The sequence below is a fragment of the Tenrec ecaudatus genome, chromosome 7 (genome assembly GCF_050624435.1).
Source record: "Tenrec ecaudatus isolate mTenEca1 chromosome 7, mTenEca1.hap1, whole genome shotgun sequence".
Taxonomy (NCBI): domain Eukaryota; kingdom Metazoa; phylum Chordata; class Mammalia; order Afrosoricida; family Tenrecidae; genus Tenrec; species Tenrec ecaudatus.
In genome coordinates this window covers 119,253,771-119,268,002 of record NC_134536.1, presented here as the reverse complement: position 1 = coordinate 119,268,002, position 14,232 = coordinate 119,253,771, and the positions used below count along the sequence as shown (strand labels likewise).

The 14,232-nt window shown below is 43.4% G+C and overlaps 1 protein-coding gene across 1 annotated transcript in view; it reads right to left on the bottom strand.

The window, feature by feature from the left end:
- Positions 1-14,232, bottom strand: part of PKHD1 (PKHD1 ciliary IPT domain containing fibrocystin/polyductin) — a 588,229-nt gene that overhangs the window by 561,021 nt on the left and 12,976 nt on the right. The window contains exons 6-11 of the mRNA XM_075554069.1: positions 9,168-9,246; positions 7,413-7,487; positions 5,521-5,585; positions 4,992-5,031; positions 3,941-4,011; positions 811-912 (exon numbers count right to left, since the gene is read on the bottom strand). Coding sequence (XP_075410184.1) covers positions 811-912; positions 3,941-4,011; positions 4,992-5,031; positions 5,521-5,585; positions 7,413-7,487; positions 9,168-9,246 — 432 coding nt within the window. The remainder of the gene's footprint in view (positions 1-810; positions 913-3,940; positions 4,012-4,991; positions 5,032-5,520; positions 5,586-7,412; positions 7,488-9,167; positions 9,247-14,232) is intronic.

Below are 14,232 nucleotides of genomic sequence, written 5' to 3'. Positions count from 1 at the left end.
TAATAACTTATAATTTACCAGGGGGTCACAAAGGGTGGGGGAAGAGGAGCTGATATCAAGGGCTCAAGTACAAAGAAAATGTTCTGAAAATGATTATAGCAACATATATGCAAATGTGCTTGATACAATGGATGTATGAATTGTTCTAAAAGCCATAAAACCCCCAATAAAATGATTTTTTTTTTAAGGAAAAAAGAAAAGCAACTCTGTCCTAATGGCAGCCCACTCTGAGGGATGCAAACACCATGCTCAGATGTCAAACAAGAGATTAGAGGTTGGAGTTTACTCAGAGGAGCCTTGAAAGAAAGGTCTGGAGATCAACTTTCAGATAGTCAGGGATTGAAAACTCCTGGAGGACAGGTCTACTATGGGGCCCATGGGATCGCCATGATCTCTAGAGCCAACATGACAGCAAATGATTCCTGACTAGAACAAAGAGAGCGAAAGGCAGACCTCCTTTCCACTGAAAGTAAAACCGTTAGAGTGAGACAGCTGGATGCTTCCTGTCTCTTCTCCGTGGGGAAGGAGGAAGTCACTCAGCTTGTCCCACCCAGATGACAACACCTGAGAGAAAGAGCTGCCCATGACCTGTGAGCATGTCTGCAGGAAGCGACTAACCTAATGTTCCCACATTTACAAAGCTGCAGGACTTCTATCTACCCTTTCCCAGCCAAGCAGATGTGAAGCGGATGAGCCTGAGGGGGCCAAGGTGGCTTCTCCCACACACAGAATCCCCTAGCTACGGGAGGTGCATAATCGCCGACAGCATTGAAAACTATCAACTATTTTCAGTCATTTCAACTTACTTACCTGCAAGGGTCACCTGGGCAGGGTTGTCAAAGAAGTCTCCGGTAATTGTGATGTCTGTTCTCCCCCCAAGGCTCCCGGTTTCTGGAAACACAGAGAGTATTTCTGCAAGAGAAATAAAAAGTAAGCCTCTGAATACAGATCAGGATGTGACCCAAATAATAATATAATAATAGAAGCCATCAATAATACATTTCTTGCTTTAACTTTCGAAGACCAGCAACAGTTAGGATGAGTATCTCCCAGTAAGAATTATTAAGATCCCCAACTAACTTAAAGGTTGACAATGCAAACCCACCCAGCAGCAGCGTGAGAGAACGTCCTGACTAACAGCTTCAGTAAGGGTTACAGACCCTTACTGGGTTACAGACCCTTAGAGAAGCCTGTGACTAAGTTTGCTTCTGTAGTAGTCAGCTCATCGTTAATCAGCTGGGTTTTTCTTTAGTCACTTAACGATGCACATACTATGGATTGTAATCTAAACGCAAACCACACGTACTGCCAGCCAGTAGATTCTGAGTCGGAGAGGCTCTCAAAGGGTTCCTGAGACTGACAATCTTTTCTAGAGAGGACAGTCTCATTTCTCTCCCCCGTGAGGGTGAGATGCTAACAGTGGGGTTAGCAGTCCAGGGATTAGCCCATGGTGCCACTAGGTTGAAAATGACTACATACATTTTCAAGATGAAGGTATGATTGTTTTGAGTTACTTTTTAGGAAACGCAGAGACTTTCCTGGTATTACAGAAGCCCCACAGCCCTATACCATGGTGTTTTCCTGGGAAATCGGTTTTCCCAATTCAAGGACCTACTTGTAGGTCAGAGAAGAGTAGGTGACCCCACATAAAGGAGTTAACCTTGCTGTACCAGACAAGACCTTGGTACACCCATGTGAGTCTGCAGTTTGCTGGCTCTTAGCAAGCAAACAATGACAACATCATCAATGCCCTCCCCGTGTGCACTTCCTACCTCATCAGCAGTTCTTTCAAGCTGCCTCTTGACTCATTCATTCCACATCCATAAACTCTGTTTTTTAGCTTGTTTCAATACAGTAACTATGATGGATTGGGTTGTACCCCCACTCAAAAACAAATCTGTGTGTAAACATGAACCCCTACATCTGGGGACACAATTCCATTTGGAAATAGGGTTTTTCTTTGTTATGTTAATTATATCAGACTCAAGTTGTGTCGATTCTAAACCTACTCATTTCTGTGTTGTATAACTACATATATATTTTAAAGCAGATTATAGACATACCCAGAGGAAATCAAACACCATAGGAGCCACATGCCATCTGCAAGCCAAAGAACCCAGGAACGACTGCACTAAGGGAAGAATCGGCAAGGCCCGGGCCCTGATTTGATCTGTGAGCTTCTAGAACTGTGAGGACATATTTATTCTCTATTCTCCAGTGGCATCCACTTGTGGTATCTGTTACTGCAGCAACAGGAAACTAAGAGAGTAACTATAGCTGATACTCATAAATCAATGTATTTTCTTTTTCTTCTTTAATCATTTTATTGGGGCTCGTACAGCTCTTATCACAATCCATAGATACCTCCATTGTGTCAAGCACATTTGTACATTTGTTGCCATCATCATTTTCAAGACATTTTCTTTCTACTTGAGCCCTTGGTATCAGCTTCTCATTTTGCCCCTCCGTCTCCAATTCTTCTTCTCTTATGAACCCTTGATGATTTATAAAAAATTTTTCATGTCTTACTCTGACTGATGTCTCCCTTCACCCACTCTTCTGATGTCGGTCCCACTTGGATGGGGTTATATGTAGATCATTATGATTGATTCCTCCTTTCTTCCCCCACCTTACCCTTATCCTCCTGGTATCACTACTCTCATTATTGGTCCTGAAGGAGTTATCTGTCCTAGATTCCCTGTGTGTCCATCTCTTATCTGTACCACTGTACATACTCTGGTATACCTGGATTTGTGAGGTAGAATTGGGGTCATGATAGTGCAAGGGGGTAGGGGAAGCAGTAAAGAACTAGAGAAAAGTTGTATTTTCCATCAGTACTATATTGTCCCTTGATTGGCTCGTCTCTTCCTTGTGACCCTTCTGTAAGGGGATGTCCAATTGTCTACAGATGGGCTTTAGGTCTCCACTCCACACTCCCCCTCATTCACTTTGATAGGATATTTTGTTCTGGGTATTTGATGCCTGATACCTGATCCCATCAACACCTCATGATTACACAGGCTGGTGTGCTTTTTCCATGTGGACTTTGTTGCTTCTCAGCTGGATGACCACGTGTTTATCTTTGAGGTGGTTAGTTTATTGTGCCAAACTAGCTGATAAACACATGTGGGGTTAATTGAAGGGTGGAGGGATAAATGGCTCAGTGAGCCTCACCTTTCTAGTTCTCGGGTCTCTTGCTTTGGGATGGTCGCACCAGGGTGCAGTTGCCTTATCAGTTCCCTAGTTCAGATTGCAAGACTGACTTCCTGCAAGACAAACCCAAGGAGAAGCCACATGGACCTACCCCAATGCAGCCCTGGGTGCTGGAGCAGCTGTGTGGAGACCCATGCCAGTACTGAGATGCTTACACATTCATTGACTCAGCTTTCCTCCTGCAGTCGGCATCATTGTGTCTGTTTTGTGAGATGGCAGAGGACTTTGTGGACTGGTGTTGGACATATGGCTTAATGGGTTGTTGGATTTGTGGGCTTGGCAGCAATGGGTTGGGATGGTCTCTTGATTCGCATTTAACCTTTATATAAAACTCTTATAAATGAGTTTCTGTGGATTTGTTTCTCTAAAGTGCCCAGACTAATACAATCTTCAAGCCTTTAAGACCCCAGATGCTATATCTTTTGATAGCCAGGCACCATCACCTTTCTTCAGCGCATTTGCTTATGCACTCATTTGTCTTCAGCAATTGTGTTGGGAAGGTGAGCAACACAGAATAGTAGATTATTAGAACAAAGTGTTCTTGCATTGAGGGAGTACTTGAGAAATCAATGTATAACCATTCTTGGTAATAGGGCAGTTGGTGAGCTAATAGCCCTTCAAGGAGTTAATGGTCATAGAGAAGTTGCCAAGAGAAAGAAGAGGGATGGCCACTGTTGGCTGAGCTGAGAGGGAAGGCATAAGCAGTCTAGTAAGAAAGAAATCGTACCTGAGTATGTCTGGTACAGGAAAAGCTCCTGTTTGGCACTGATCAGCCATGCTTTCTGATGGACCATTGACCTTCAGAAAAGAGGAGGTTGCATTTGAGATGAAAGCAGTAACATTCACGGGGATGCATGTTGTAGTTGGCTACTAGAGAGAAGGTGGTGGACCAGCCTCTAGTGATCTTTAGTACAGTTTAAAGATCAGCTCCTGATGAAGATCAGGAAACAATACCAAGCAGCAAAGTTTGTTTTCTGACCAACAAACACTCAATACACATCCATTTTATTCCTTCCTAAATTAGAAAGACGGTGGCCGTACTTGGGGCTGTGTGGATAGAGGCAGTATATGCCTTTACCCTTATGATGAGATAGCAACTACATAACTCACTTTGAGTGAAAGCATTAAGAATTTACACAGTGACAGAACATGAGATAAAGCACATTCTTAAGATTTGGATGCCTACTTGAAATAGGGACACAGCCACACCACTAGGAAGTAGATTTAGAATCTTGTCTTGAGGCTGATCTTTAATTTTTATTTCTGGTCTTTCATATCTTAATAAAGATATGGATCATTAAATATTCACCATAATATTGTCTAAAACATAGCCAACGTTAAAAACAGGTATAATCAAATTGAACCTTTTGTGTCTAAAAATAAACTTATCTCTCCACAACACTGTGAAATTTGACCCTTCCAATCTTGCTGCTATCATTTCCTGAGAAGACAGAGTACATTTTATGAATCTAGAGTTCACGTGAGACCCATGTAACAGTCCTACATTGATAATAGTATGATATTTCTTAAGAGGTCACTTCTAAAACTGTGTACCTTAGTCACATTGAAAATTTGCATCATATCTGCGGATGCATCATGAGAGCACAATAATAGTCAGTCAAATAAAAGAAGTCAAGTAGGTACATGAAGCTCATTATACTATTCTCTGTGTATACATCTGAAAGTTTTCGTTTAAATTAAAGGCTAAAGAAAGAAATCGAGATGAGAAAGATGACACTGTCACGTGAAGACAGATGTTCATTCTCCCAATTACTTACTTTCCTTTATTAAATATGGAGAAGCTAACATTCTGGGAACCTGTAACAAAAAAAGCAGGGGAGAGGGCTACATGAATTTCCTCGAACTGGCTATTGCTATCATTAACCCAAGAGCTCCTCGAATCAGCCTCCCTCACTGTAATTCCCTACCCGTGTCCCATAGCAACCCTTCACTTGCTTCGCACCAAGCGCACCACTGACTGGCAGCAATAGAAAGACAAATGTGGGAGAACAGAAGAGATAAGAGCTCAGGCTTGGAGTGAGACTGAGCTGGATTTTAATCCTGTTCCACCAGTTACTCATTTCAATTTCCTCACCTGGAAAACGAAAATAATTCCACCTACCTCACAGGCTTGTGGTGGAGGATTAAATTAGTTTATGTATAAGCTGCTTCCCACAGTGTTAATTATTCCCAATGTTAATTATTATCAACACCTTCACAGGTCTCAATTTCTGACTTTGTTCTTTTTCTCATATGCAGTGAAAAAAACATGGACATGAATTTAAAAATGTCATTTATCCAACAGACCGATGTAGCTGCCTTCCACACGGCACTGGAGGGTCCCAAGGCCATGGTCCTCCTGCACAGAATAACTATGAAAAAACGCAAAAGTGCAGATAAGAATCACCCAGCTGCACAGCCTGGCCATTCACCTCTTTAGCTAGGATGGTGAAGTCAAAGAATAAAATACAACAAATCAACCAGAAAAATTCCATGGCTTCATAAGGTCAAATGGAGCCCGTTGGAAGAAACACTTAGGGAAATAACAACTAGTTTCATAACTGATACATATACTACCAAGCAAACACACAATACGAGAGATAAAATATAACTTATTCTTCCCTCCATCCAGATCTCTTTCCCCAAAATCTTATATGTGCAACGAAAAGCATATCTAAGACATAGGGAGAGAAATGGTGGGGAGGACTGTTATCAAGGGCAAATCCAGAAAGGGAAAATTCTGAGCAAGCCAATTAATGAAGCCACATTATAGAAGGTGACACTACTCAACCCTCGTCTCCAAAAGCTGAGCCATCGAGTAGAATTCTCATAAACAACAACAACTCACTGCCACTAATTGGCCCTAGTGAACGGGACAGAGCTGCCCCTGTGGGTTTCCAAGACAGTAACCGTTACAGGAGTAGAAAGGCTCATCTTTGTCCCACTGTGCAGTTGGAGGTTTCCAACTATTGCCCTTGAGGTTGGTTAGCATTCCGACCAGCCTGCCAGCTAAGTCTCATGTGAGTCTCGAGGAAAGATTAATCCCCCCAGTTGAACCCAGAGCTAAGTGAAAGTCCAGAAAAATGCTGGTTATCAGAACAGTGGATGTATGGGTACTGAAGAATAGATATTCAATTCTACACTCGCCCCCACTATAACTCCCTGCCAGGGAGTCAAAGCCAGCTCATAGCGACCCTATAGGACAGAGTATAACTGTCCTGTGGGTTTCCGCATCCGTAACTCTTCACTGGAGTCGCAAACCTCGTCTTTCTCTACAGTGTGACTGGTGGTTTCAAACTGCTGACTTTGCTGCAACAGCCCAACCCGCAGCCCATGGTGCCGCCACGGGTCCTATAGCTCATGTTTATAGTGACGAGGCTGCCAGAGTTCAAATCCCAGCTCTGCCGCTCATCCTCTGTGAGATGGTGGGCCAATTACTTATCCTCTCTATGCCTCATGTTTCTCATCTGTAAAGTAAGATTAATAAGCATATGTATCCACAAGGCTACTAGATAATCTAAATGTAAAGCCTTAGAGCAGGACTTGGCTTATAGAAGGCTAATAAGACCAACCTGCCTGCCATCTAGTCAATGCTGACTCATAGCGACCCCCTATGGTTTCCTGAGACTGTAACAGGTTATGGGAGTAGAAAGCCCAGTCTTTCTACCTGGAGCTGCTGGTGGCTTTGAACTGCCTGCCATGCAGATTGCAGCCAAACCCATAATTGCTACACCACTAGGGCTCCAGTTAGAAAAATAATAGTAAACAATACGTATAGTTATTTGTTTTCAATGTCAACATCAATTTGTGTTCTTAGCGTCCACTTCAGTTTGTATTTTGAAGCTATCCTTGAGCATATCCAGTAAGTTTTGAGATAAAACAAATTATGGAGCACTTTTATTTATAGATAAATAGGATGTGTGTTCAGGAGCCCCAGTGTCATGCTAGTTGTGTGTCGGGTTGCTAGTCAAAAGGTCAGCAATTCGAAACCACCAAGGCTCCCCTGGAGAAAGAGGGGCTTTCTCAGCCCAGCAGAGTGCAAGCGTCAGAAACACGCAGGAGCAGTTGTAGCCTGTCCTCTAGGATCACTCTCATGGGCAGCAACTCGATGGCAGTGAGTTCGGCTTGTTGGCTTGTTTTTATGTGTGTGGGGAAGCACCCAAAAGCCTATTTGTCGGGAAGAAAAGAAAAACACTCACCAACTCGCTGTCTGCCTGTTTACCAGAGAGCAAGGAGTGAGCCACTGGTCTCTTTGAGCTTCCAAGGTCAACGGGCTGCATGAAAAGTAGCAAAGAGAGACACAGGCACCAGTGCACTGTTCCCAGCACACCTGCCAGAACTCAGGGGAGGACTTAGGAGCATGCCCCTGCTGATGTCGAGTCATTATTGCATGTGGCAGAAAACTACCTCAGGGAACCCTGGAATCAACTGCTTAGCCCGAGAGTAGGGATGCAGGGCACCCGGCTACAGTCTGCACTTTGGCACAGCAGTAGAAAAATTCCTCCTTCCTGGAAAATCTTTTTTTAATCACTTTATTAGGAGCTCATACAACTCTTATCACAATCCATACATACATTAACTGTGTAAAGCACATCCGTACATTCATTGCCCTCATCATTCTCAAAACATTTGCTCTCCACTTAAGCCCTTGGTATCAGCTCCTCATTTACTCCCCTCCCTCCCCGCTCCCTCCTCCCTCATGAACCCGTGATCATTTATAAATTATTATTTTGTCATATCTTGCACTGTCTGGCCTCTCCCTTTACCCACTTTTCTATTGTCCCCCAGGGAGGAGGTTATATGTAGATCCTTATCATCGGTTCCCCTTTTCCACCCCACCCTCCCTCCACCCTCCCGGTATCACTACTCTCACCACTGGTCCCAAAGGGATCATCCGCCCTAGATTCCCTGCGTCCTGGAAAATCTTTAAGGACCTCACACTGCTCTACTGAATCTACCCAGCACAAGCGTGGTTCTTGTGGCTTTATTTCTCTTTCAGAGGCTGCACCACAGCCTCACACTGACATGGGACTGAACACGGCATATGGTCAAGAATGCTCTTAGGGCTTCTGTCCCCTACAGGAAAAGCAAGCTCTTTCCAGACAAGCTGAGCTCTACTTAAAGTATCGGACCAGAAATGTAGGTCTCAAACGTGATCACCTCAGTCTTCAACGAAGGCAGAACCAGAAAGATACGAGTAGAACACGTAAGAAAGATGCCCCTCCCCCTTCTAGGATTGAGTCAGTGCGTCGAATCTACTCGGCCTGTCGTATAATAGGATTGCCCCCTTACCTTGGAAATCCTCACGGTACTTGTTTCAGACGTCAAGCAATCACAGCTTCATATATTGAGTAACAGAGCTTTCCAGAAGGGCCATAGCCACACACTGCCCCTCCTTTTCTCCTCTTTCCCGAGTATGAATGATTTAATAGCATCACTTTCCCCTTAAGTCTCCAGTGGAGAAAAGTCATTTGACATCCAATTCATTTCCAGAAAACATTAAAAACTCCACAGCATATAGTGCCTACTTCCACGATTTCCCCTGGTCACACTAATAGAATTTCTAGATGCGCAAACTCGTGACAACCAAACCAGGAAGGCAAAGTGGACATTTGGTCTTAAGGCTTCATTTTATAAAGAATGTACTGCAGCCTGGAAATCCAGAGAGGAGGGTAAAGAAATGGAAAAGAAAATCCACGGGGGCAATTACAATACAACTCACAGTGAGCCGAGCGACTGGTGGTCAGTAACTAAATGGACCAATTTAATCGACCAGTCACGATTGCATTAGCAAAGTTAGCTGAAGCCCAGCTCACCAGCGACCAGAAACCCCATGGGGTGAATAACAATTCTGTGCCAACTGCTTACAATGTATTGCTATCATGAATGCAACATAGGGAGCAATCCGGTAGATTTATAACCCCTTCCAAGCAGAAGTAAACAGACGAACTTACCTATCAATGTATTCAGCATCAAAATCAAAAGTTTCCACTCTTCCAGTGATAATCCGACCATGCACGTGTATCATGTTTCCTGTTTGACAAATATATTTAAAATGCTAATGGACTCGACTCAAATTCGAAATGTATAACTGAAGCTGAATTGTTTTCTTGAAAACTCATACCCAATATGGCCCCCACAGATAGCTGCCATTGAGTCAACGCTCACTCATGGAAACATATGCAACCAGTGTCTGGTCTGACACCATCGTCATGATTGCTGACATGTTTCCTTCATGGGCTTTCTATACAAGGGGGTTTCAAAAATTCATGGAAAATGGAAGTAAAGGGTAACGATTTTTCTATGCGCTTTTGGAAGTCCCCTTGTATGTGGCGCACACAAGGAGTGATGGCTCAAGGTTTTCAGGAGGGTGGGCTGATTTCCACACACTGCCCTGGCCCTTGCTCTGGGCTCTATGTAAAGATTCACTCAACAGAAAGACTAGGAACGACATGGCCTGCAGTGCTGCTCCTGGCTTGGTGGGACTTTTCTCTAGATACTTGCTGGCATGGAGATAAGGAGAGTTATGCCATATGACCTGGATGGCTATTCAGAGATCCTACATTTGTTTCCAAAACGCCTCATTGTGCTCAGGTGGAATCTGTACATGGGTCAGGAGGCAGTTGTACGTTCAAAACCAGGAAATCCTGCATGGTTTAAAATCAGGGAAGATGTGCATCAAGGTTGTATCCTGTCAACATAGTTATTCAAACTATATACTGAGCAAATCATCGCAGAAATTGGATTTTATAAAGAAGAGTGTGGCATCAGGATTGGAGGAAGGCTTATTAACAACTGTGGCTTACAGATGGCACAGCCTTGCCGATGAACATCAAGGATTGGAGCCTTCTGAATGGATTACAGCTCAATGTAGAGACCCAAATCCTCACAACTGGACCAATAGGTACCATCATGATAAAGGGAGAGAGGATTGAAGTTGCCAAAGGATCTGGTCTTGCTCGGATCCACCATCCATGAGTGCTCAGGGGAGCGGCAGCCAAGAGATCCAAAGACACATTTCACTGTGGGAACTCGGCTGCACACAACTCTTTCAAGTCTTGAAAAGCAAGGATGTTGCTTTGAGGACTAAGGTGCGCCTGCCCCAAGCCATGGTATTTTCAAATGCCTCGTATGCATGTGAAAGTTGGACATCGACTAAGGAAGGCCAAAGAAGAATCCGTACATTTGAATTTTGGTGCTGAAGAGGAATATTGAAGGTACCATGAACTTCCCAAAAACAAATATACTTTGGAAGAATTGCAGTCAACACGCTCCCTAGACGCCAAGGTAGTGAGAATTGTCCCACCTACTGGGACGTGCTATCAGAGAGACCAGTGGATGGATAAGGACATGATGCTTGGTAACGTGGAGGGGCAGTGAAATAGAAGAAGGCCCTCGGAGAGATGGACCAACACATAGGAACGACTGTGAGGATGGCACAGACCAGGTGATGTTGCACTCCACCTATCTCACTACATAGGTCAGAACCAACTTCTTGGCATTTAACAAAACTACCCTATAAACTCATGCATAAGCTGAGGTTTTCAACACAAAAAATGTGCTGAAAAACTGGGGTTCCGCTTATACACGGGTCAGTGGTACCCCAGTGAGGTGTAACATCTCACTGACCGCCCCCCAAGGTAATGGGACGAGAGCCCATATCTCACAGGTGATTCCTGTTTCTCCGCTGTTCATTCAAAGCCTCGCTGACACTGTAGGGCTTTGAATGTTTGTTTACTCACATGTAACCAATCAGAGCTGTCCTATGACATGGATAGCTCCAATTCACAGAAGCACCCGTGGTGATTCACTTACGCCAGCAGCTGAACTGGTAAGGATGTGTTTGTGGCTGTGCTCTGTCTCTCCCCTCTGGTCTCTGTGTTAATTCACATCCTGCATCTCCCACCTGTAGGACTCCCCCCACTCCTCCTGGCTAACACATCACAGGGTGAGGGGGGGCGCATTACCATGAAAGTTCTTTTTCAAAGTCTTGCTTTTTTTCATCCTATTAGAAATGGATACTCTTGAACCAAAACAAAAACGACGGTCATATGAGGCTGGTTTCAAAATGAAGGTTGTGTCAAGAGCAGAAGAGAGCAATAAGAGTATTGCAAGTAGGGAATTCTGTATTGACGAAGAGCAAGTGAGGGAGCCTTCGCTGACTTGGAACAGATTCCAAAAGCTAAAAAAGCTCGTCGTGGTTTACGTCTTTTTATGAAGCTCTAGAGAGTGAATTGCATAAATGGGTTATGGAATGTCGTCAAAATGGTTACTGCGTAACATGCATGTGAATCCACATACGTGCTCTACAAATGGCTGAGGATGACAAATATAAAGCACCAGGCATTGAAAAATTTGCTGCATCAGCAGGATGGTATACCCACTTCATGAATAGATTTGGCCCAATATGCTTGAGACAAAGAACAAAGATTTCCCAGAAATTGCCACAAGACCTTGAAGAAAAATTTATGTCATTCCAGTCATTTACTATAAAATAAAGAAGAATTTATAATTATGACCTGGCAGATATTGGGGATGTGGATGAAACTGCCATGGCTTTTGATCTTCCAAGCAACAGAACTGTGGCAAGTTTAGGAGGAAGAAAACATTTTTCTCACAACCACAGGAAATGAAAAAAACACTTTACAGTTGTTCTATCATGTTTTGTTAATGGAACTAAGATGCGTCCTGTCATATTTTTGAAAGAAAGGCCTTGCCTAAAAAGATCAATTTCCCACCAAGAATTACTGTGCGTGCACATGTTAAAGGCTGGATGGATGAAGATGGAACAAAAAAAAGGCTGGAAGAAATTTGGAACCGATGACCAGGAGCAGCCTTAAAAAGCCATCATTACTTGTTTGGGATATGTTCAGAGCCCACCTATCAGATGACAAAAAAATTGGCAAAATCTAGTAAAATTATTTTAGCCATTATTCCAGGTGGGCTTACATCTGTACTGCAGCCTCTGGATGTATCTTTGAATAATCCTTTTAAAGACCATGTGCGAAGGATGTGGCATGAATGGATGTCATCTGGTCAAGCCCGACTAACAAAAGGAGGAAATCTCATGAAGCCTGACATAGAGTTAATAGCAAAGTGGGTTCGAGATGCATGGGAAGACATTCCAGAAGACATGTTGCAACGTGCCTTCCAGAAATGTAGTATTAGTAATGCTATGAATGGCAGTGAAGACTGTACTTTGTATGAAAATGACAGCAGTGATGGTGATGACGGTGATCTCAGTGAGGACAGCGTCTATGATGACCTCACACCAGCTGAAGCTCTGCATTGGGATACGGATGATGATGAGGAATCCAGTTTTGAAGAATTTTAACTCTTTACATTTTAACTTGGTTGCTGATTGAGCTCAGGGAATAGTACTCTTAAGGTATCATTGTTGATACCTTATAGTTTTCGTTGAACCTATTTTCCACTTACTGTGCTGGTTAAATGACTTGTCCTTTTATTTATGTTTTTATTTAAAATAAATATTTAAATGCATTACCTCACTGATGTCTCAATTTTTAGTAATTTTATTTTCATTTGTTTTGATTATTGAAACTCACCAATAGCTCCTGCATTTTGCACCCTAGGCTTATATGTGAGTCAATCTGTTTTTCTGGTTTCCCAGGTAATAATTAGGTACCTCGGCTTATACTCGGGTCGGCTTATATTCGAGTATATACGGTATATTTGTCTCCAGATTTCAAAATACAGGAAGTGTCACAGAAGGCCCAAAACAACAAGGCCTAAGTAAGAAAGGAGGAGCCCTGGTGTGGTGGTGGTTACGGGTTGGGTTGTTCAACATAGGGGTCAATGGTTCAAAATACCCAGCTGCTCCGAAGGAGGAATATGAGGCTTTCTACTCCCCACAAGATTGACAGTCTCAGAAACCCTCCGCTACCATGCCATGAGGGTTGGTTGCCATGAGTTAGCAGAGACTCAAAGGCAGGGAGTTTGGAGGTGTTTCTGGAGGAAGGACACAAAATAACAACAAAGTTGCACATGAGAGGGTTGGCAATTGGCACATATCATTTATTCAAAACATTGTACTGAGCACCCGTACTGTGCTGCTCAAGTACAGGGCCAATCATGGCCCCACAAATAGCTTGTGTGTGCCTTCTACTCTCTGTGCATGCTGTCTGTGACTTGAGGGATTAACATTGGGTAGCAAGACTCTCCATAATACTCCCTCTTTTGAGGAAACAAGAATGAGGATGAAGTCATCTGAAATCCCCATCCAGCAAGATGTACAACCTTCTAATCTCATGACTCATAATGATTGGGGTCCCTTACCAAAATTCCACAGGCACCCTGGTAACAGTGTAGGGCAGGCATTGGGCTGTTCACCACGATGCCAACGGTTCAAACCCACCAGCAGTTTCTCAGGAGAAAGATGAGACTCTCTGTCCCATTAATATTACAGCCTTAGAAACCTTGTACAGGATCACTGTGAATCTGAACTGGTTCGATGACAGTGAGACCCAAGATGCTATATGCCTGATTCCTTTCACATTTGGCAAACATCGAGACTCACTTCCATAGAACGCCAGGGGCGAATGTTCTAAGCACATACACCATAACTGTGATACAGCTAAAGTTCACCACACAATGTCACCACCCGAAACTACCTGCATTCCAAATAACTAAAGGATGTAACCACTTTTCTGTAGCACCCCAACCAAGGCGTCAGGATGAGGGAAGTGCTGGCCAATGAGGTCAGACCTTGAACATGGAAGGAATACGGGTGCATATGGGACTCATGAGGTCTGAACTCACAAGTACATTGAATTCTTTTCATGGAAAATTAAGACCTCCAAAACAAACAAACAAACAAACAAAAAACCTTTACTAAAAAAGACTTTATGCTTCCCACTGGGCTTGTTTCCTTCTTTATAACAAGGACTGTTCATCTACAGTCATGGGACGCCTTTGGAATTCACTGAAACAATGGGGCTTTCCAAGTATTCGTGTAACTATTTTCCAGGAGGCTAAGTAGAAAGGGAGGGAACCAAATGA